Raw genomic sequence first — 25336 nt, 5'->3', positions numbered from 1 at the left:
TTAATCCCAATTTCCTTTGAAGTCCAAAGCACAAGATCTCAACATGTCTTCTAGGGTCTGAATTGTACGCTCACTTTGTCCATCTGTCTGTGGGTGATAAGCAGTGCTCATCTTGAGTCGAGTTCCCAAATATTCTTGAAATTGCTTCCAAAATATGGAGTTGAAACGAGGGTCTCTATCCGATACAATAGATACTGGAACTCCATGACGGGTAACAATTTCCTTTAAATACATATGAATCAGCTTATCCATTGAGAATCTCTCGTTGATCGGTAGAAAATGAGCCGACTTAGTCAATCGATTAACTATTACCCAAATAGCGTCGTGATTAGATTTTGTCCTTGGTAATCCAAGTATGAAGTCCATCGCAATGTGCTCCCACTTCCATTCAGGTATCTCTAAGGGTTGAATTAGTCCACTCGGTTTCTGATGTTCGGCTTTTACCCTTTGGAAAGTGTAACATCTACTAATCCATTGAGAAATCTGCTTTTTCATTTTCGGCCACCAAAAGTTCTGCTTTAAATGTTGGTACATTTTTGTGCTTTCGGGTGAATAGAAAATTCTGAGTTGTGACCATCCTTCAAAATTTCATTCTTCAATTCTTCCACATTCGGTATCCAAATCATTGATGAGAATCTTAGAATTCCTTGATTATCTTTTTGGGTGCAAATCTCTTCTCCAGTCAACTCATTCATCCTTTGATTCATCACTTCTTCTTGGCCTTTCTTAATCTTTCCCAATAATTCTGGTTGAAAAGTCATCTTACAAATCATTTCTGTAGGTGCACTTGGAGCTCGAATCTCAACTTCCATTTTCTCAAATTCCTTTGATAACTCTTGGGCCATATTCAACATATTTAATCTCTCCTTGCGACTTAAAGCATCCGCCACCACGTTCGCTTTCCCGGGATGATAATTGATTGAGCAATTGTAGTCCATAATCAACTACAACCATCTTCGTTGCCTCATGTTTAATTCCTTCTAAGTGAAAATGTACTTCAGGCTCTTTTGATCCGTATTTATCTCGCATTTCTCTCCATATAGATAATGTCTCCACAGCTTCAAAGCAAATACAATTGCAACCAGTTCCAAGTCATGAGTTGGGTACCTTTGCTCGTGAGGCTTAAGTTGTCTTGACGCGTAGGCTATCACCTTTCCGTGTTGCATTAAAACACAACCCAATCCTTTGTGTGATGAATCACTAAATATTACAAAGTCTCCTTGATCATCTGGCAGGGATAATACTGGAGCAGTGACTAACTTCTACTTCAACTCTTGAAAACTCTTTTCACATTTCTCTGTCCATTCAAACTTCTCATTCTTTCGGGTCAATTTTGTCAATGGTACTGCAATCTTTGAGAAATCCTTCACAAATCTTCGATAATATCCGGCCAATCCCATGAAACTTCTAACTTCAGTCGGGGTTGTTAGTCCCAAAGTATCGTAGAAGGGGGGGTTGAATACGATACCTATAATCTTTTTCGATTCGTTTCAAGTTCTTCGTTAAAAGTACGGAATCAAAAACAACACAAAACCAATTCGAGGAATATATTGTTTTATTAATATAAATCTTGAGGTTGCTACAATCTAATCAAAGTATTGATTAGCTACAATAAATTCAGCAACATAACATTCAGTTTACAAGAATAATAAATGTGAAGCTTTAATGGAGCTCTCATAAACTTTCTGTATTTGCTGAAGAAGATAACTAACTGAATGAATTACATTCAATTGTTGCTTTGTAGACTTTCAAAATTCAATGACAGGTGGCCAATTATTGTCCACACAATTCATTAATTTTGCTGCAAACAATTCTGTGAATAAATCATCTATGACGACAGCTCTGTGGCGACAAGCTTTCCCTTGTGCTTCCTCTGTGGCGACAGCTCTATAGCGACAAATTTGTGGCGACAGCTCTGTGGTGACAACTCTATGGCGACAGAGTTGCCTTAGATTATTTTCTCTGTGATTACAACTTCTATGGCGATAGGGTTACCTTAGAGCAGTTTCTCTGCGGCAGCTCTATGGCAACAGAGTTGCCTTAGATTATTTTCTCTGTGGTTACAACTTCTGTGGCGACAGGGTTACCTTAGAGCAGTTTCTATGTGGTTACAGCTTCTGTGGCGACAGGTAGAGAGAGCTGTCATGACTTAGAATATTTTGGCTCTGTGTCAAACCATTCTTCAATATATCAATCATTTTCCTTCTGTTTATTGAATCAAAATACTTCTTGAATGCTGATGTTTGGTGCACTAGTCTGGTTCATAAACAACTAGGACTGAGAGCATCCTGATTTAATTTGTCTTGTGATTCTGAGTTAATACATACTGATGTTTATCCATTGCTTCTTTCACTGAACCCTTGAACTTGTAACACTAGAAGTCAATACATGCAACTGATACTTAAAGCCTCTTGATGTCTTATTCTTCATGGCTGCTTGAACATAGTAATGAACTTCTTCCCATGATCTGTAGGAGGACCTAATGAATCAATCACATCATCTGGTTCTTTGTATTTATCATGTCTTCATCTGAAGGGTTCCTGTGCTTCACAGTTTAATAATGTTTATCCGTTTCTCTTTTCATGTTGAGTTATAAATCCTCGATTACATGTTACATTACATTATGCTTTACAATCTCCCCCTATTTGATTGTTAGAGTCCGACAAGCAAATCCTTAAGGATAACTCAACTGATAATAAGAAAAAGTACGAACTGTAAAACAGATAAAGATATTAAATACATTCTGGATTACATATTCATTTCCAGATTTCTTAAGATACAAATTACAAAGAAGTGTTCCTCTAGTCTGAACATATTTAATTTTTCTTCTTTGTCTTTGTCTTCTTCTGCTTCCTGCTTCCTGCTTCCTGCTTCCTTCTTCTTCTTGAGGCTGAACGGATTTTCTCTTAGAGACTTTCTTCTTAGGAGGATATTCCTTCAGCTCATTCAATCTAGCTTGAACACAATCATGAGCTTCTATTTCAAGTGCATTGACTGGAGGTGGATTGTTTAGCTCATGAAGCATTATCTCAAGATACTTGACTTTAGAACATTTAGGAACCAGATCAAATAATAGAGAGGACTTTCTGGACATTACGAAGACCGTTATCCTTTTTGGATGTCCTCTTACTCTTCTAGTGTCATTGATCGACTCTTCTTCCATTACTTCATCAAGAATCTTTATGATAGGGATCAGAGCAACCTTGTCATCTTTACAAGTAGATAGTTTGACATCCGTCAAGGCTTGCTGAATTGAGCTTGATTCACTTGTCTTGAAGTCTTTGATTCTGATTCTGCATTTGTTGATTCTAAAGACTAACTCTCCTTCACTGTCAGTGCTGATTATGGGTTCATTGTCTTTGAGAAGATTAATTTTTGCTTCTCCTTTAATGAACACCATCTCATGATATTCTCTTCTGATTGCCCTCATATCCTTCTCTGTGTCTCTGATCATCTTGTCATTGAGCCTATAAGCGTATAGAACTTTAGCAGCTTTGACATCTGCTTCAGATCTCTTGATACCTGGAGCTGTCAGCTTAGCTCTTTTGCTCCTTAGTTGACTTTCTAGAAAGGTAAGTTGTAGATACCGAATGCTTCTTATGTGTTGGTCAGACATGGTGATATTCCGCAATCTACCACCCGCAACAAGTTTGATCACGAATGGATACATAAATGCTTAAGGAGATACATCCATCATCATTCTCCAAAGTCTGTCTCTGAAGTATTCATTTTCATTCGATTTCAACCATGGGATCTTTGAGGCTAAGACAAACAGTTCAACAATGTTCAACTTCTTCAGTACACTAGTAGACACTTTCATCTCTAGACCATCTCTATGATTGATAGTGATCTTCCATCCATTCTTCAGAATGTTCACAGTAGTTCCAGTAATTACTTTGCTGAAATGATCATAGAACTCATGGATGTTTACATATGTCTCTCTGTAGTGCTCCACAGTTTTCAACAGATTAGAGTTTCCAGGGTCTGAAGAGTGATATGTTTCTGGTTTATCCATTTTCTTCTTTATTTCTTCCCATTTTGTAAGTCATATGTCATAGGCTATTTGTATATTCGAGGATTTAACTCAACTCAAATAAGAATGTAATAAGTAAATAGTGGATCTACCGTCAGAGAGATCTCGCAAAGTAATATCTGTCAAAGGATTCAGAAACAAGGTTCATCTACAGACTTGAGGAGTTAATTCACTGGAAGAAGTTCAAGAAGTTGATCATGCCTCAGTGATATAAATCAAGATCGTGGATTTAATCAAGTGACAGAGATCTCGCCAGGGTATCAATTAATTACAAGGATTTAATCTGAAGAAAATCAAAGTGTCAAAGTCAAGACATGAAGAAACGTCACGGAAGTTAGTCACTCATGAACCAGACAGTACATCGAGTGTCAACGTTGAAGTGGTGGAATTGATTCATAATTGACTGTGATTATCAGAAGATTTTCAGAAGAATGGTTGCTGCTTAAGATTAGTTTTAATTCTCTATTAATTAATTAAGTCATATAATTTAATTAAGAAAATAAATTATATCTGCAAAGATTAATTTATTGATTAATTGAATTAATTGATTAATTAATTCTGAATTAATATTAATGATTTTCAGAATTTTAATTGGATTAAAATCTGCATTAAATCAGCAAGACAATTGAAAATGAACTAGCATGACAATCAGGATTGTCATACCGATTGTCATGCTAGGCCATTTTCAATAGTCTCACCGAAAGTTACACTAGGAGGATGATTGTCTTGCTAGTTCATTCTGATTGTCATGCTAGTTCATTCAGATTGTCTTGCTAGTTCAATCCATTGTCCTACCGAAAGTCTTGCCAGCTATAGGATTGTCATGCCAGTTCAATTCTATTCGGCTGTTGATTAAAAAGAAGCAGAGCAGCAGCAACTCAATCATCCAGAAAAAATAGAAGCCAAGAACAAACAGAAAGAAAAAGCAGCCGCCTCTGAAACATTCAATTTTTTATCTGCTTAATTCAAGATCAATTTCTAGATTGCAAAGTTAAATCCAATCAACTAGAAATCATTCTCTTGTTCTTGTGTAACAATCTAGCGGATCAAAATCCCTAGAACTTAATCTCAAATCGCGTTTAGCATTTGATTCTAATTATTGCAAAAATAGAAAAAGTTCATGTCGAATTTATTCTAGATTTGTGATAATTGATTTGAGATTAATACCTTGTAATCGATACAGTTATTGTAACACCTTTCAAGTTTAATAATATTTTTATTTAACTTGAATTTTGTTTCACCTTTTTTTATTCCGCATTTATTCGATTATTTGGTACTGTTTGTATTCAACCCCCCTTCTACAAACACATTGGGACCTAACAATTGGTATCAGAGCCTTCTGATTAACGAACAAATCAAGATCCTAGACTTTTATGATTTTTCAACTCCTTGAATTTTTATTTATTCAAAATTCATAATGACTTCACATAAAGTTGGAACCGTTAAAATTCCACAATTTGATAAAGAGAATTATATCATGTGGAAGAAGAAGATGCTATTATTTTTACAAGTTGCAAATCCCAAATATTCAAACTTGTTAAAGAAGGGTATAAAAACTCCGATGGTTATTGAACCGGAGGTAATAATAGATGGTGTGGTGACTACTAAAGCTAGAACCTATCCAAAAGAGCCCGAAGATTTTACTCCTGCTGAGAAGGAAGAAGCCTCCTTGGATGCCAGCCTTCAATTAATATTAATTGATTCCCTTGATCCCTTGATGAACAGACATGTGATGAACTGTAAAAATTCTAAACACATGTGGGAAACTATTGAGGTAATTAATGAAGGCACAAAGGAAGTTAGGGAGAACAAGTTGGAAATCCTAACCTCTGAATATGAACATTTCAAATCAAATCCAGGAGAAGGAATTACTGAAGTGTTTGAGAGGTACAATGCGTTGATCAACAACCTGAACATCAATGGAAAGTATTATTCAATCAGGGAGGTCAACAAAAAGTTCCTTTTAACACTGCCAGCTCATCTTGAACATAGAATCACTGCCATTAGAGAAGCTAGAGATCTGAGTGAGATTTCTTTGGACAGGCTCTATGGAGTGTTAAAAACTTATGAGTTGGAGCAGATTCAACAGAAGGAAGTCTACGGGAAGGATAGAATGGTCAGCACATCTAATGCACTTGTAGCTGAAGGTCAACAACAACAACAATCTCAACAGTTAGAAAGAATGGTACAGTTTTCCAAGGGTGAGGAAAATGAGTTAGTAGCAGAATATGATCCTCCTACTACAAATCAATCAAGTGTTGATTTTTATTCCTTGGAAGAGCTGGAGCAATTGGAAGATGAATCAATGGCCCAAATTGTCAAGAGATTCTCCCATGTCAGATTCAGAAGGAATCCCAAGCTTAAGTACAAGTCCAACTACAACAAATTCCAGAATAGTGGATCTTCATCCTCTAACACCAGCAGTGGTGGGTACAAAACATGGATGGTTGATCGGAGCACCATTAGATGCTATAACTGCAATGAGTTGGGACACTTTGCCACAGAATGTAGGAAGCCAAAGCAAGTAAGAAAGAACTCTGAAAGGGCTTATCTGGCAAAGGGAAGAAGCTGGGATGATACTGATAGTGAAGATGAAGAAGAAGGAAATCTTGCTCTTATGGCTATTGATGGAAAAGCTTCATCGTCAAGAATAGAGGTAAAACTTTCTGATGCTGAAATGGTTTATCATCTAAGAGGTAACTTAGATTGTGCACGTCGTGATAATGAACTGTTAAGTTTACAGATCACAGACCTTGAGAAAGAGGTCAATGAATTAAGACTTGTGCACATTAATCAAGACAAATTAAAAGAACATGTATCTTTTCTAGAGAATAGAGTTGACTGTTATAGAAAACTCGAAACTATTCTCAAAGACAAGATCACCGGTCTTGAGACTAAGGTTAGAGCCTACTTCAATTCTTGTTCGAAGGCTAAAGAGTTCTACAGTAAGCAAGCTGTTAATCAAACATCTGGAATAGGTTATGATTACAATGTTTCTATTGGAGAATTAGGCATAAACTCTCCTCCTCATGTCTGTGCTAAAGGGAGGAAAGTACCATATGTGCTTAAGGGTGTTGATGAACCCCTCTATAAAGCATCAATTGCTGAACCATTTGATGCGACCTCTTCTGTTATTCAAGAAGAAATACGTGCTGAGGATCATGCTTATGAGAAGATTGTTTCCAAGTCAAGTGAGTCGAAAGTTCCAGTCAAAGTTGTGAAAGCAACTGAGAATAACTCAGACACACATGAGTTGGATAACAATAATGTCATGTCTACCATGCATAAATTACCTGCTGTTAATCACTCTCATAAAGCATGTGGTATTGCTTATTGTATGTCTTGTGCTTTTAATATGATGTATGCTTATTTTAATGGTAAGCATGTGTCTAATGATAAGACTACTCCTCGTCAGCATGTGAATAACAAGAAGCATGATAGGTCTAAGACTGCTAGTCCTTCTAAGGCTAGAAAGGAGACATTTGTGCCTAAGCTTAAACAGAAATTTGTTAAGGCTGTTTACAAGGTCAAATGTTCAGTCATTGAGAATGTTGAGATCGTTAAAATTAAAAATGTTGTTTTGCATGACAAAGGACAATTCTACAAGTATGCCGGGCCCAACCAAGTTTGGGTTCCGAAGAAGGTCTAATCCATTTGAAGTGCAGGGCAGTATACAGGTGTAACCGGTAGTGTGGATTCTTGACAGTGGATCATCAAGACATATGACCGGAGATAGAGCCCTGCTATCAAATGAGGATTGAGAAAGCTGGCCCCCTGATTACCTTTGGAGATAACAGCAAAGGTTTATCTGAGGGATATGGCTGTTTGCAAGCTGGGAATGTTATCATTGTAATTTTGTATATTGTGCTAGGTTATTATCAGGAAGCAGTATCTAACATATAGCACCAGTGACGAGACTTGAGAATATTACGACATATCAGGCACCTGCTGCACATTACACTTGGAATTGTACTCTAGTAAGATGTGTACAAGTGTACTCCTGATTGGTGAGTTAAAAGAGGAAGTCAGTGCACCACAGTTCATGGACTTTGCAGCTGCAGATCTATTGGACTATGCAATCTCTTCTTCACAATCTCACTTTAGGTTGGTATGAACTAGTATACTGCTCAAGCAATCGTCAAGGACATGGTATGGCACTCTAACTGCAGTTACAGTTTTATATGAATAAGTAGAGTCGTCATATTTATAACTATCTTATCACTAGGCACAATCATATTGTTTTATATGTGCAGTGGTATATTGTTTATGCAACATAACAATTAGTATCTAAAGTACTTGACAAGTATCGGTTAATGATATCTTGTTAACATTATGTTGCAGATATTTGTAAGCTTTTGACATGAATGAGAATTACTTAGACTTTACCCTAAGTGATCAATGTTTTATAAAAAAAAACTCATTCATATTGAAAAACAAAATCAAACTTCTTTCTACATTAGTGATTTCTTATGTCATGTAAAATCTTTTGAAATCACTATTGTAAATCATTTTCTCTCTATTACCATATATTATGTGTTACAGGTTCAGTCTCCAATGGCTTTCTTTCATTGACAGTCATGAGGTTGAAAACCCACAACATCTATCCCAGACTGTAAAGACAAACACAGAAACAGAACCAACCAACACTCTCTTACCACTAAATGTAGTATGAATGAGCGTGAGGGAGATAGTGCCTTAGTGCACCACATAAGGAAGGTTCTGTAGTCAACCCAGTAGCTCTGTCTCCTACATAGATGAGTAGTATTTAAACCGAGACAACTGCTAGCCCCCATACATCTTCTCAAAAAGATGTAATGGCTGAAAAGGCACAAAAACAGTTACTAGATTCATTCTCTCAACAGGGTGCGTCTATTGAATTTTGCCTGTCAGCCAAGGTATCCGATGTAGTGTCACCACTTCAAACATAAACAATTCTTGATGCACAAGAAGAGGTTACACACACAAAGGATGAGTTGACGGAAACATGAGTTTCGACCATTTTAAGGTCAGATTCGATTGTTCAAGGTTCGTTAGTGGACCAATTGCCTTTACAGGTGTTAGGAGAGGATACTGATCCAAAAGCCATATGTCAGTGGTCAGTATCTACCTCCCCAGGCTTAAATCCCCTGGATGCATCTGCGGATAGTGGATCTGACATAGGTGCAGATCGGCAACTTGTTGACAATGATTCAGATATTACCTGATAAGTCACAAGGAAATGCCTTCACAGACATTAGAAGGGAACTTTGATCTTTATGCTAAATTCTTTGGATCATTGTTTACCTTCCCAGAATTCAAATCTGCAACCCTAAAAGGGAAACTAGCAACTTGTAGATTATGACTCAGATTCATCTGACGAGTTTAACAGGGATGGGGATTTGTGAACTCCCATTGCACCACCTGTGACCTCCTTAAGGATGGCTAAGGTGATTTTCCTTGCAGGTACAGCTGGATTATGGAGCTATGAGAGAAGAGTGATACACTTGTGAGAATGAGTGTAAACACGAGTGGAGAGAAGAGTGAAACACATGTGAGGTACACTAAAACACAATCACACACTCACAGTGAGGAAGAAAGAGAAACTACTTGTTATTTCTTTTCCAACCAAGTGAAATATGAGAACTCCTTCAGACGACGGCATACATTCCTTCTTTAAGGGGGAGATAAAAGCTTAAGTAATAGTTTGGAGGATTCCTCAACTAAGGGGGAGAAATAGCAGGGAGGAAGAAAAAGATCCTAAAAATGTACACTACACCACACCATTGTTGTTTGTAACTACGGATCCTATTGTACGGGAGAGGTGGTAAACACAAGGTGATTTCCTAGTAAGGGAAGAAGCTGTTAGGGGAGTACCATTGGTTTTTATCTGCGGATCCTATTGTACGGGAAAGGTGGTAAAACGAAGGTGATCTTCTTTAATCAGTTGATTCTCATAGGGGGGGAAGCAAGAGATATGGGCTTCTCAACAGGAAATGTGGTTGTACAAATGAAGATGGAACTACTTGAAGATATGTTCAGTCTAGAGGAACATCTACTTGGAATCTGGAAAATGTTAAATCTCATCCAGAACTTTTCTGCTATTTACTTTGCATGTATGTTTATATCTTTTTCTTATTTGTTAGTTGAGTTATCCTCTAGGTATTTGTGTGTTATTGTCTAACAAACAAATAGGGGGAGATTGTAAGTCATATGTCATAGCCTATTTGTATATTCGAGGATTCAACTCAACTCAAATAAGAATGTAATAAGTAAATAGTGGATTCAACTCAACTCAAATAAGAATGTAATAAGTTCAAGAAGTTGATCATGCCTCAGTGATATAAATCAAGATCGTGGATTTAATCAAGTGACAGAGATCTCGTCAGGGTATCAATTAATTACAAGGATTTAATCTGAAGAAAATCAAAGTGTCAAAGTCAAGACATGAAGAAACGTCACGGAAGTTAGTCACTCATGAACCAGACAGTACATCGAGTGTCAACGTTGAAGTGGTGGAATTGATTCATAATTGACTGTGATTATCAGAAGATTTTCAGAAGAATGGTTGCTGCTTAAGATTAGTTTTAATTCTCTATTAATTAATTAAGTCATATAATTTAATTAAGAAAATAAATTATATCTGCAAAGATTAATTTATTGATTAATTGAATTAATTGATTAATTAATTCTGAATTAATATTAATGATTTTCAGAATTTTAATTGGATTAAAATCTGCATTAAATCAGCAAGACAATTGAAAATGAACTAGCATGACAATCAGGATTGTCATACCGATTGTCATGCTAGGCCATTTTCAATAGTCTCACCGAAAGTTACACTAGGAGGATGATTGTCTTGCTAGTTCATTCTGATTGTCATGCTAGTTCATTCAGATTGTCTTGCTAGTTCAATCCATTGTCCTACCGAAAGTCTTGCCAGCTATAGGATTGTCATGCCAGTTCAATTCTATTCGGCTGTTGATTAAAAAGAAGCAGAGCAGCAGCAACTCAATCATCCAAAAAAAATAGAAGCCAAGAACAAACAGAAAGAAAAAGCAGCCGCCTCTGAAACATTCAATTTTTTATCTGCTTAATTCAAGATCAATTTCTAGATTGCAAAGTTAAATCCAATCAACTAGAAATCATTCTCTTGTTCTTGTGTAACAATCTAGCGGATCAAAATCCCTAGAACTTAATCTCAAATCGCGTTTAGCATTTGATTCTAATTATTGCAAAAATAGAAAAAGTTCATGTCGAATTTATTCTAGATTTGTGATAATTGATTTGAGATTAATACCTTGTAATCGATACAGTTATTGTAACACCTTTCAAGTTTAATAATATTTTTATTTAACTTGAATTTTGTTTCACCTTTTTTTATTCCGCATTTATTCGATTATTTGGTACTGTTTGTATTCAACCCCCCCTTCTACAAATACATTGGGACCTAACACATTTACTTCCTTTCCTGTTAGCTCGAAGATATGCTTCTCTCTCCTCTCTGTTCCTTTTCCTTTGAATAGCTCTTTGAATTCTTGCTCTGGATCTTTCTATTTCTTCTTGAATTTCCAAATAAGAGCGATTGATTTTCTCTGTGATTCCGTAGGATAGACAGTCATCTGAGAAAGCATCTTCGTCTTCAAATTCTTCATCCTCTGTGATGATCATTCTTTCTTCCGTAACCATTTTTTCAAATCTTGGCTCACATCCTATCGGAACATCACTTTCATCTATTTCACCTTCTTCTAGTTCTTCTTCAGAAAATAAGGGTGTCGGAGCATATATCTGAGACAACAGATTTCTCTGAGTTGTAATAATTCTGCTCAGATGCCCTGTTTGCTCCCCCTGAGATGTTGCGCTTTCCTTAAAGAATCTTTCCTTTAGGAGCACCCTTTCATCAATTCTCTCCTCCAACTCTTCCTTCATCTCTACTTCAAATTCATCATACGTACCAGTGGTCTGAAAGGCATCTTGAATTAGATTAACAACAGTGTCCACTTTTTCGTGTTCTACTACCCTTTTCTCCCCCTCAGTTGGGTTATCCTTCAGAGCTGGTGTTGATTGAGAATGTAAGGTCGAGACAGGGATCTCAAGAGAAACATGCAGTTTCTTGCTGACTGAGGTCTTTGGCCCAGTACTGGCAAGAGGTACTTCAGATGAAACCGGGATCAACGCCTTCTTGCTAACTGAGATCTTTGGCTCAGTGTTGGCAGTTGCTTTTCCTTTTCCTGTATGAGAGAGAGATCGCTCAACGAATTCCCGTAAACTGGTGAATGCTTCTTGTTGATGTTCAAGTTGATCAGAAAGACTGGCGATCTGATGATCTCTGAGAGATAGTTATGTTTGAAAGTGTTGATCTTTAAGAGCCAGCTGTTCTTTGAGATAGCTATCTTTGAATGCTAGCTGCTCTTTGAGATAATCTTTAGTGACGTAGTTTGATAGATCTATAGGTATAGTTTGGATGGTAGGTGTCTCACAGGCTTCTCGTAATTTATCGCTCAGCACTATATCACTCGGTTTAGGGTCATGTGTTTCACTCGTTCTCAGAAGTTCACTCTTCTCAAAGCTCCGAGTTCCAAGTGTACCTGCAAAAGACATTGGAGCCATCCTTAAGGAGGTCAACAGTGGTGCAATGGGAGTTCGCAATTCCCTATCCTTGTCTGAGACAAGTTTCCTATCATCAGGAGTTGATTCGTCCAGAGTTTGAATCTCTGGGGGGAGCACTGGGGCCTTCATATCTGGCATCTGATCCCCAGCATCCCCTTGTATCTGTGAAGATACATTCCCCTTAGGCTCACCAGTTAAATCTGGTTCATCGCCAATGGGTTGCCGATCCGCACCTACGTTGGATCCACTATCCGCGGATGCATCTAGGTTTATTAGTCCTGGGGAGGTAAGTGATGTGCTAGATTTGGCAGCGATTACAACACTCTCTCCTAACACCTGTGAAGGCAGTTGATCCATTGAAGGACCTTGAACATGATATTCTAACCGTAAAATGGTTGAATTCCCTGTTACCATCAATACTTCCTCACTAAATAGTACTCTTCTAATTGACTCATTTAAAGCTTCAAGAGCTTGAATATTGGATAAGGTGTTTGACTCGTTACAGGATGTCGTAGCTGATGAGCGAATTTCAATAGACCTACCTTGTTGAGAAGATAGATCTAGTAACTGTGTAGTTGCCTTTTTAGCCAGAGAATCCTTTTGAGAGGATACCTGGAGGTTTGCAGTTGTCTCAGGATGTTCACTACTTTGCTTCATAGGAGACAGAGCTGCGGGTTCACTCAAAGTACCTTCCTTATTTGCTGCATCTAGTGTAGTTTCTCCCTCTATTTGCATAGGATCCTTATACTCCAGAGTTTGAGCTAGGAGAGATGACGGTGTTTGGTGTGGCTCTAGAGGGTGGTTATGAATTCGTGGCATGCCAAATTCACTCCCTAGCCTATCAACTTGTTCAATAAATATTTGTGTGTGCTGAGAATCAAGGTATAATTGATCTATGCTAATAAAATCAGAGCATGCTTCAAAAGTACGACTCATAGAAGAAGTACCCATACCTGAGAAGACTGGTCTATAGACAGAGGTATTAGAATGAGTAGACTCAGCAGCTTGATGTGGTGGACTAACAGCTTCAGGTTGAGGTTGAGGAGAATCTTCAAGTTCAGCTTGTTGTTCTTGTTCAACTTCAGCCTCTGCTTGGTCACCATGCTTAGAAATAGATTGATCTGCTTCTACATTCACATTTTCTTCAGGTTCATGATCAATGTTTTCCTGTGGTTTATTTTCAGCTTGAGGTTCATCTGCATCTATAGATGCATCTTCAGCTTCTTCTTCTTCTTCTTCTTCTTCTTCTTCTTCATATTGAGCAATGATAGTGGCAAAGGCATCTATCATGCGGTCTGTTAGGAAAGCAACCTCTGAGTTTGGATAGTTCCCTTTCTTATGTAGCTTTGTGACTACCAGTTGAGATAGGACAGGAGGATCTTGCATTAAGTCACTGTGAGTGGATGTCTTTTGGGCTTCTGACAATTTTCCATTTAGCACTATCTGAAGAAATCTTGCATATAGGATAAAGTTCTGATGATTTGATTGGTTCTCCAAAATGTACTCCATGAATAACCTCCCAAAGTTGATGTGAAGATTATTAGAGACATCAACCCCAACAACTTGATTGAAAATAGTGAGTCCATGAAATCCAGCTGTCTTGGGAGACAAGCAATGAGACGGTATTTTGAAGAATAGATTCCATTACTTCGGAAGATGACTTTTGTTGAAGTGCCTTGGTAAATCATCATTCGCTGTCATTGTGCTCCTTATTGCTCTGAAGAAGCTGAGTAGTTCCCAATCTTCTTGAGTGTCATCAAAGTTATCTCGAGGTAACTGAAGATGTTCATTGAAATCATCCTCTGTAATTCTGATGGTGTCATCATCAATATCAAAAGAAAAAGCTAATTTTTCATCTTCTGAAGAGTTTATAGATGTTGTGTGTATATTCCTGAGAAGCTCAACATTCAATTTCACGTTAGTCTTTAATACGAAGCGCACAACTGAGTGTTCGTTTAAAAAACGGATCCAAGTTTCAAATGTACCATTTTCACGGGATCACGTTCAATAATAGAAACAAAATTTGTTTTTGGAATCTGAATATTATTTGCCATTTAAATAAAATGAGAATAAAGTTTAGATTTAAAAAAAATTAAATTGAGCACTTCGAATTACTAAGAGAAATAAATAGACTCTAATTAAACATACTGCAGTTCTAAAGGATTAACCAAACAATGTCTTGAGGAAGAAATTTAATTGAGACTAAAACCCTTAAAGGAGTAACCAAACAAGGCCTTAAACAGTAAAAAAAAACAAGTATCTCGATCTGCAAAATTAACCGATGAAATCGAGTGATTTTGATATCAAACTACTCCTGATTAACTGGGCTTTATAAAACTGTAAAAATTATAAATTTCAACAGCACTTTGTTAGGGTTTTGATCAACAAAAAAAATTCCCTCTCCTGCGATGGTAATGCTGTGTGTATATAGAAGATAACCAACCCGATTGTGTATATATATTAACAGCAAAACAATCTAAAATAATAAAAGGAGCTGTATGGCGATCCCTTTCTGTGGCGACCACTCTCTATGGCGACCACTGTCTGTGACGACACATAGTACATGACTTAGAGAAATTCTAAGTCAGGTCTCTGTGGCGACATAGTCTGTGGCGACACAAAGTACAGGACTTAGAGAAATTCTAAGTCAGGTCTCTGTGGCGACACAGAGTACAGGACTTGGAAAATTTCTATGTCAGGTCTCTGTGGTGACACGGTCTGTGGCGACACAGAGTACAGGACTTAGAGAAATTCTAAGTCAGGTCTCTGTGGCGACACAGTCTGTGGCGACACAGAGTACAGGACCTAGAAAATTTCTAAGTCAGGTCTCTGTGGTGACACAGAGTACAGGACTTAGAAAATTTCTAAGTCAGGTCTCTGTGACGACACAGTCTGTGGCGACACAGAGTACAGGACTTAGAAAAATTTCTAAGTCACAATCCTTTACTATTGATTTATTTTAAACATCTTTTAAATATTGATTTATTAAAAAGAATGTTAAAATAATAAATCACAATTATTTTTCACTACTTCTACAAATATTATCATTAAATTGATAATACTATATTTTTATGAAAAATGATTATGCTACAATATTTTAATTTTAATTTCAATGAACCCCTTTAAATATTAATTATCTAAAGTCCACTGAGATCAAATTAAATAGATTTATCAATATGAATGTGATCAGCCATATATATATTTTGTATGTAAGCACAAAAATGATTGAATTACGAGAAATAATTAATGGCATGTAAATTCAGATGTCCTTAATATATAGAATTTAAAAAAGTGAATTTAACCAGACCAAATTGCAGTTATTGACTTCTAAAATTAATTAGAGATATTTAACATCCCAAGTTCACTAACCAACTTAGAGAAAGTGTTTTCATCAAGTGGTTTGGTGAAGATGTCTGCAATTTGATCTTCTATGGGTACAAAGTGTAACTCCACAGTGCCATTTGTGACATGCTCTCTGATAAAGTGATACCTGACATCAATGTGTTTTTTCCTTGAGTGCTGAACTGGATTGTTTGAGATTGCTATTGCACTTATATTGTCACAAAATATTAGAATCTTTGACACCAATAGACCATAATTCCAGAGTTGGTTCCTCATCCACAAGATTTGAGCACAACAGCTTCCAGCAGCTATGTATTCAGCTTCAGCAGTTGATGTGGATACTGAGTGCTGCTTCTTGCTAGGCCAAGATACCAATCTTCTTCCAAGAAACTGACAACTTCCTGATGTACTTTTCCGGTCAATCTTACAACCTGCAAAATCTGAATCTGTATAGCCAACTAGGTCAAAACATGTGCCTTTAGGGTACCAAATTCCAAGATTTGGAGTTCCCTTAAGGTACCTAAATATTCTTTTAACAACTATTAGATGAGATTTTGTTGGTTCAACTTGAAATCTAGCACATAAGCATGTTGTAAACATGATATCTGGTCTACTTGCTGTGAGATAAAGTAATGAGCCTATCATACCTCTGTAGCTTGTGATGTCAACTTTCTTACCAGTTTTGTCCTGATCAAGCTTGGAGGTTGTTGGCATGAGAGTCTTTGCTGGAGCTGAATTTTCCAGATTATACTTCTTAAGAAGTTCTCTGATGTACTTATATTGACAAATGAATATCCCATCTTTCATTTGACTCACTTGTAATCCAAGAAAGTAGTTCAACTCTCCCATCATACTCATCTCGTATTTACCCTGCATTAGCTTAGAGAATCTCTTGCAAAGATCATCATTAGTATAACCAAATATAATATCGTCAACATATACTTGAACTAATATTATATCAGATTTATGCACTTTATGAAACAGAGTTTTATCTATGACACCTCTAGTAAAACCATTTTCAAGTAAAAACTCAGAGAGAGTGTCATACCATGTCCTTGGAGCTTGCTTAAGACCGTAGAGAGCTTTGAATAGAAAGTATACAAAATCAGCCAGATTAGGATCTTCAAAACCAGGTGGTTGTTCCACATACACTTCTTCTTCTAGCTCTCCATTCAGGAATGCACTCTTCACGTCCATTTGATAAACTTTGAAATCTGAATGTGCTGCAAATGCCAGAGACATCCTGATTGCCTCAAGTCTAGCTACTGGTGCATATGTTTCATCATAATCAATACCCCTCTTCTTGAGAGTAACCTTTAGCTACCAGTCTGGCTTTGTTTCTCGTTACAATGCCATCTTCATCTAGCTTGTTCCTGAATACCCATTTAGTGCCTATCACTGACTTGTTCTTTGGTCGGGGTACCAGCTTCCATACTTTCTGCCTCTCAAACTGATTGAGTTCTTCTTACATTAAAATAACCCAATCTGGATCTTCCAATGCCTCATCCACTTTCTTAGGTTCCATTTCTGAAAGAAACCCTGAGAAGTGGCATACATTCTGAGTGGCATGTCTAGTTCTTACTCCTGTGTCAGGATCACCAATGATCAATTCAAAGGGATGGTCTCTGTTCCAAACCCTTTGACGAGGCAGATAAGATCTTGATGTTTCCCCTTGTTCAGCCTGATGTTGAGTGTGAACTGTAGATCCTCTTCCTGCCCCCCCTGAGTTGTTGTCACCATGACTGGATGATTCTGATCTGTTTGTAGTTGTTCTTGATGGAGTTCCTGAATGATTATCATGATCAGTATTTCCACCATTATCACCACCTGATCCTGAATCAGCTACAGGCACAGTTCTAGCAATCTCAGTATCTATTATATCCATTGGATCATCTGTTAGATTCTCGAATTCCAGAGATTCAGAATCCTCTTCTCTTTGCAGGCTTGCCAACTTGGTGTCATCGAATGTTACATTAAGGCTTTCAATCACCTTCTGATCAGAGATCACATAAACCCTGTAAGCTTTAGATTCCAGAGAGTAGCCAAGAAATATGCCTTCTTCTGCTTTAGCATGAAACTTTCCTAGATGTTCAATTTCTTCCTTTAGCACAAATCATTTAGCACCAAACACATGAAAGTATTTCAGTGTTGGTTTCTTGTCAGCCATAATCTCATAAGGAGTCTTGTCATGATCTTTGTTAATCAGGGTAGGATTTTGAGTGTAACATGCTGTGTTGACAGCTTCAGCCCAGAAGTAGGTGGGAAGTCTTGATTCACTTAGCATAGTCCTTGCTGCTTCAACCAAGGTACAATTCTTCCTTTCTACTACCCCGTTTTGCTGTGGAGTCCTTGGGGCTGAATACTGTCTCGAAATACCTTTCTCCGTACAAAATTCATTTAGAAATGCATTCTTGAATTCTGTCCCATTATCTGATCTGATCTTTCTAACAGGTAATTTCGCTTCGATCTCAATCTTCTTTATATGATCCACTATCAGCTGAGGTGCTTCATCCTTGGTTTGTAAAAACAACACACATGTGTACTTGGAGAAATCATCGACCATTACTAAAGCATATCTTTTCCTTGATAGTGACAATACGTTCACTGGACCAAATAAGTCCATATGAATCAACTGAAGAGGTTCAGTTCTACTTGTCATTTCCTTGCTTCTGTTTGATGCTTTCTTTGATTTCCCTTTTTCACATGCTTCACAGAGTCCTTCTTGACAGAATTCTATCTGTGGTAGTCCTTTCACTAGTTATCTCTTGATTAGAGATCATTGTTGTGAAGTTCAAGTGTGAGAGCTTCTTGTGCCATAACCAACTTAATTCAGATGAAGCTTTGCTGTAGAAACATCTTCTTACTCCATCACAGGTAGACTTCAAGTCAGCTACGTACAGATTACATTTCCTTACTCTCTGTAAAGCAAGCTTCTCATCTTTCCTGTGAGAGATGAAACATCTTTCTGTTCTGAAATTAACATTGTATCCCCTGTCACAAAACTGACTTATGCTCAGAAGATTGTGCTTTAATCCTTCTACAAGAGAGATATTCTCAATGATGACATTGCCAATTATCAAATTGCCATATCCCTTAGTAAATCCTTTGTTGTTATCTCCAAAGGTAACTATAGGGCCAGCTTTCTCAACCACACCTGTGAGCAGGGAATTTTCTCCTGTCATGTGCCTAGAACATCCACTGTCCAGTATCCACATGATCTTCTCTTTCCTTACCTTACCCTGCAAACACAGATTGATTAAGAAGACTTTGGTACCCAAGCTTTCTTGGGTCCTGAAGGTTTAGGAGTAGAAATATAATCAATAATTGAACCCTTAACAGGCTTAGCTTTTAGTTTGGCTAGCTCCTTCTCAGTGTTAGTCTCAACAGAGTTGTCAGACTTAGAAATAGGAGTCTCAGTCTTGTCTTGTGTGTGCTTATTACTCATGCTTTTTTTAGTGTTAATGCAAGTGCCAACAGTTGCATGAAAAGCTTTAAAATAATCAGACATGGTAACAAAAGCACATGGCATACATCCAACTATACCACAGGGTTCATGAAAACTAGGCATGTTAGGCATAACAGGCATACTGGAAGTTGCAATAGATTCTACTTTACCTTTAGTGCATGTATGTGTAAGATGTGCAGCAAAATTACAATTATTACAAAGCTTCCTAGATGCAGATGAAGACGATGCAAAATCAGATTTCTTATTAACACCTACCTTGCCATTCCTGTTCTTCTTAGTCTTAACCTTAGCACTTACACCAATCTTAGAGTTGACTATAGGTTCTGGTTTCTTAAGCGTTTCAGGTTCTTTTCTATCCACCTTAGTACCCAGGTCAGCTATGAATTTAGCTTTCGTAGCTGGAGCCTTAGGGGTCTTAGGGGATTCCTCTACCTTCTCTCTATCTTCAGCAATCAATTCCTCATTAATCAGTAAACTTACTTCATCCAAAGGTTCTGAAACAGACCCAGTGAATATCGGAGATACATCATCCTTAATAACATATGGAACCTTTTCTGAGATAAACATATTTATCTCTGATGTGCCACTATGTTTCTTATTGTTCAGCTTAGAATAGTCAAGTCCTATTGAAGTCTTAGATTTAAATCTTTGACTATCTATTATCTCCTTCTGAGTCAGAGCTGCATTCTTAAACGCCTATAACTTCTTTTCTAAGTCAGCAATTTGGGTTCTAAGAATGGGCTCTATGTCTGCATTGCACTTAACCTTATTCTCTAGATACTCATTTTTTTTTGCTTAAGGTCTTCTAATCCAACTACAAGCAATTCTAGTTCTTCATTCCTAGAGGTTAAACTCTCAGATTTAAGAACTAATTTATCATTTTCCATTTTATATGCAAGCATGCTTGTATGGACATTATACAATTCTAAATTAAGTTCATGCACAATAGATTTGTATTCAGATACAGACATTTCTATAGTGGTAAGTTCAAGAACCTGAGATGGTCATGGTGATTCCTCTGCAGAGTCTGCCATGAGAGCCAGATTTACATGCTCTTCCTCTTCATCCAAATCAGTATCATCCCAGCTTTTTCCTTCAGCAATGTAGGCTCTCCCTTTTTCCTTCACCACATAAGCATTCGGCTTCTGTTTCAGCTTCTCATTCTTCCTTTTCAGATCTTCATAAGTTTCCTTCCTTTCATAGGAATCATTTGGTTTAGCTGCCTTGGGCTTTCTGCAATCAGATACAAAGTGCCCCAACTCATTGCAGTTGTAGCATCTGGTTTTGCTCTTGTCAACCCGGCTTGACTTGTAGCCTCCTCTGGAGTTTGACCCTGACGAGTAGCTTCCTTTCTGAAATCTCCCTGATGAACCCCTTGGTTTGTAGTTGGGCTTTCTTCTGAATCTAACATGACTAAATTTTGCAGCCATGTATGCCATCGATTTGTCCTCCAACTGTTCAAGTTCCTCTTGAGTATAGAACTCACTTTTATCTTCTGGCTCACCTTGAGTAATTTCAGCTACAACAATTTCTTTAATTGTTGAGGAGGGTGCAAACTTGTTTTCTTGAGATTCTGGTTCACGAACTACAAGTGTAGTGGTTTTTGCAAGTGTCGTACTCTTACTGTCAACAGAACCAGGTCCATAGATAATGGCTCTTTGCTCTTGCTCCAGCTCATGTGTTCTTAACTTACCATAGATCACATCCAGGGACATAGTGATAAAATCTGATCTTTCCCTGATTGATGTGTTCTTTTGTTCCAGGTGAACTGGGAGCGTCATCATAAACTTTCTGTTAGACTCTCGTTTGGGGTAGACTTTCCCTTGCAGCTTTAATTCACTTAACAGTCTTGTATATCTCTCAAAGAGTGAAGACAGTGCTTCACCGGGTTGAAGTTTGAATGCCTCATACTGAGTCATCAGAATATCCATCCTGTTTTCTTTGACTTCTTATGTTCCTTCCATCAAAAGCTCAATGGTCTCCCACATATCTTTTGCACTGTTACTTCCTAGAAGCTGATGACTCATATCCTTATCGGTCGATTCCACAATTATGAGTTGAAGGCTTGTGTCCAGATTTATCAACTCCTTATCGGTTTTCGTATATTTAGACGGATCCCTGGGAGTAGATGTGGAAGGAATTCTTACACCAGTTGCAGTTGTGGATTCAGCAATTACTTCCATCGAAATATAAGGTCTATTCAGTAGTATCCCAATATAAAGTGGATTCAAAGCTTTCATAAACAGCATCATCTTTTTCTTCCATAGGTTGTAATTATCTCTGTCGAATGGAGGAACCTTTATGCTTCCAATTCTTTGGTTATTCATTTTCTTGGCGGAATTAAATTATTTAAAATTTAAAAAATTTCAAAAAAATGAGAATTTTTGAAAATTAAAAAATTCAAGAATTTTTTAAGAACTTGTTTCTTTCTCTGGATCTTGATTTGTGTGTCAATCAACAAGCTCTGATACCAATTGTTAGTCCCAAAGTATCGTAGAAGGGGGGGTTGAATACGATACCTACAATCTTTTTCGATTCGTTTCAAGTTCTTCGTTAAAAGTACGGAATCAAAAACAACACAAAACCAATTCGAGGAATATATTTATTAATATAAACCTTGAGGTTGCTACAATCTAATCAAAGTATTGATTAGCTACAATAAATTCAGCAGCATAACATTCTGTTTACAAGAATAATAAATGTGAAGCTTTAATGGAGCTCTCGTAAACTTTCTGTATTTACTGGAGAAGATAACTAACTAAATGAATTACATTCAATTGCTGCTTTGTAGACTTTCAAAATTCAATGACAGGTGGCCAATTATTGTCCACATAATTCATTAATTTTGCTGCAAAGAATTCTGTGAATAACTTATCTATGGCGATAGCTCTGTGGTGACAAGCTTTCCCCTGTGCTTTCTCTGTGGCGACAGCTCTATGACGACAACTCTGTGGAGACAGCTCTGTGGCGATAACTCTATGGCGACAAAGTTGCCTTAGAGTATTTTCTCCGTGGTTACAACTTCTATGGCGACAGGGTTACCTTAGAGCAGTTTCTCTGTGGTTATAGCTTCTGTGGTGACAGTTCTATGGCGACAGAGTTGCCTTAGATTATTTTCTCTGTGGTTACAACTTCTGTGGCGACGGGGTTACCTTAAAGCAGTTTCTCTGTGGTTACAGCTTCTGTGGCGACAGGTAGAGAGAGCTGTCATGACTTGGAATATTTTGGCTCTGTGTCAAACCATTCTTCAATGTATCAATCATTTTCCTTCTGTTTAATTGAATCAAAATACTTCTTGAATGCTGATGTTTGGTGCACTGGTCTGGTTCACAAACAACTAGTACTGAGAGTATCCTGATTTAATTTGTCTTGTGATTCTGAGTTGATACATACTGATGTTTATCCATTGCTTCTTTCACTGAACCCTTAAACTTGTAACACTAGAAGTCAATACATGCAACTGATACTTAAAGCCTCTTGATGTCTTATTCTTCATGGCTGCTTGAACATAGTAATGAACTTCTTCCCATGATCTGTAGGAGGACCTAATGAATCAATCACATCATTTGGTTCTTTGTGTTTATCATGTCTTCATCTGAAGGGTTCCTGTGCTTCACAGTTTAATAATGTTTATCTGTTTATGTTTTCATATTGAGTTATAAATCCTCGATTACATGTTACATTACATTTTGCTTTACAGGGGTCTTCGGCCTTTCCCAATTCATTACAGCTTCTATCTTCGCTGGATCAACTCGAATACCTTCACTTCCAAAAATATGCCCTAAAAATTAAACTTCTCGGAGCTAGAACTCACACTTCGAAAACTTTGCATATAACTTCTCCTTTCTGAAAGTCTCCAAAGCTATTCTCAGATGTTCAACCTCGGTCTTTGAGTATATTAGAATGTCGTCGATAAACACAATGACAAACTAATCCAAATACTCCTTGAATACTCGATTCATCAAATCCATAAAGGCGGCTGGCGCATTTGTTAATCTGTATGCCATAACTAGAAACTCGTAATGTCCGTTTTATTGGTTCTGAAAGCAGTCTTTGGTATATCTTCCGGCTTAATCTTCAACTGATGATATCCCGATCGTAAGTCAATCTTCGAGAAATAAGTCGCTCCCTTAAGTTGATCAAACAAGTCATCAATACGAGATAACGGGTACCTATTCTTGATGGTCATTTTGTTCCACTCTCTATAGTCGATGCACAATCTCATACTTTCGTCTTTCTTTTTCACAAACAGAACTGGAGCACCCCATGGAGATACACTCAGCCTTATAACTCCTTTATCTAATAACTCTTGAAGTTGCTTGGCCAATTCCTTTATTTTTGCTGGTGCCATACGATAAGGTGCCTTCGATACAGGTTCCACGCTGGGCGCTAAGTCGATAGAAAACTCAATTTGACGGTCAGGCGGTAATCCAGGAAGTTCATCCGGAAATACATCGGGAAATTCGCTAACTATCGGGATACTTTTTATATTCGGCGTCTCCTTAGTTCTATCAATTACATGGGCCAAATACCCTTCACACCCTTGTCTTAACAATCTTTTAGCTTGAATCATTGATAAAAATGCTCTAACTTGTTTCTGTCCTTTGAACTCTACTTTCTTTCCTTGAGGGGACTTAAGGACCACTATATTCTTCTTATAATCTATTTGAGCACCATGCTCTGCTAGCCAATCCATTCCTAATATAACATCAAATTCTCCTAGTCGAAAAGGTATAAGGGAAGTAGGGAAACTATAGCCTGAAATCTCTACTTTACACCGAGGACAAATACTTTTAACATATACTTGCTCTTGATTAGCCAAAATAATAGATAAGGGTTCTACTAACAGTTCAATTTCACGATTTAACTTGCCAATAAAAGATTCAGATATGAAAGATCTAGTAGCTCCGGAATTAAATAGCACTTTAGCATTGGCGTTGTTGACATAAAGCGTACCTGCCACAACTTCAGAACTCTGAACAGCATCCTTGATATTCATGTTGAATTTCCGGGCCTGAGCATGATAGGAGGGAGGAAACACTGGAGTTGCAGATTCTGAAGGTTGATTTGAAGGAAGTTGAAGAATCAAAATAGAAGATGTCATTGCTTGATTGTAAGGGGCGGCCGTCAATTGCATCAACTTGCTATTTCTGGGGGTCTTGCAATCCCTAGACAGGTGATCGGTCTTTCCACACTTGAAGCATATGACAGGAGGCTTCGGGTTTTGGCACTCATTTCCATAATGACCTTTCGAATTGCATTTGTAACAAATGATGTCAGCCTTATTGCAGTTACCCGTGTGTCTCTTGTTGCAGAATTTACACTCCAGATTTGTTGCTTGCTGGAATCTCTGACCACTGGGCCCTTGAATCCTATTCCTCTGTCTCGTATTATCACCTTTCTTAAAGCTTCGGGGTCCTCCTTGGTTCTGGAATCCAAACTTCTTGAAATTCTTTCCACTTTGGCTTCCTTGAGCCGATCCTTCTCCACTACTTCCAAACTTCCTTTTCTTACTCTCTTTCTCCTTCGAGTTTTGATCACTTTCTCCTTCTATCACCATCGTCTTCTGGACCACTTCAGCATATGTGGCCAATTCAAAAGCAGCCACTCTGCTTCATAGCCAAGGCTTCAATCCTTTCTGAAATCTCTTTGCTCTCTTCTCATCCGTGTCCACATAATCTCCGACAAACCTTGTCAATTCAGTGAATTTCTTATCGTACTCTCCCACAGTCATTCCTTCTTGCTTCAATTCAAAGAACTTCAATTCTATTTGAGTCTGCATATACCTCGTAAAATACTTGTCTAAGAAAATCTTCTTGAATCTATCCCAAGGGATAACTTCTCCTTCTTCTAAAGCACGAGCTGACTCCCACCAATATTTCGTTTCGCCTTTCAAAAAATAAGACGCA

At 37.6% G+C, this 25336-nt stretch overlaps 1 protein-coding gene across 1 annotated transcript; it reads right to left on the bottom strand.

The window, feature by feature from the left end:
* On the bottom strand, nucleotides 1-24987 carry LOC141674067 (uncharacterized). Its single transcript, XM_074480794.1, has 6 exons — nucleotides 23719-24987; nucleotides 14605-14655; nucleotides 13309-14218; nucleotides 12657-12897; nucleotides 11903-12338; nucleotides 1-222 (listed from the first exon to the last, which is right to left on the bottom strand). The coding sequence occupies exons 1-6, from the start codon at nucleotides 24985-24987 to the stop codon at nucleotides 1-3; spliced, it is 3129 nt and encodes a 1042-aa protein (XP_074336895.1).
* Nucleotides 24988-25336: the final 349 nt, after the last annotated feature.

Source organism: Apium graveolens, chromosome 7 (genome assembly GCF_009905375.1).
Source record: "Apium graveolens cultivar Ventura chromosome 7, ASM990537v1, whole genome shotgun sequence".
Lineage (NCBI taxonomy): Eukaryota > Viridiplantae > Streptophyta > Magnoliopsida > Apiales > Apiaceae > Apium > Apium graveolens.
Note: the sequence above shows the minus strand (reverse complement) of the source record. Positions and strands in the feature narration are given on the sequence as shown.

What these genes read in the sequence shown, in the direction of transcription:
- LOC141674067 (XM_074480794.1), bottom strand. Translation starts at nt 24,987, where the DNA reads ATGGTGATAGAAGGAGAAAGTGATCAAAACTCGAAGGAGAAAGAGAGT. An exon ending in AGATGCAGCAAATAAGGAAG is followed by an intron (nt 12,898 to 13,308) that starts GTACTTTGAGTG and finishes TTACCTCCCCAG; the next exon opens with GACTAATAAACCTAGATGCA. An exon ending in TCAGACAAGGATAGGGAATT is followed by an intron (nt 12,339 to 12,656) that starts GCGAACTCCCAT and finishes ACTATCTCTCAG; the next exon opens with AGATCATCAGATCGCCAGTC.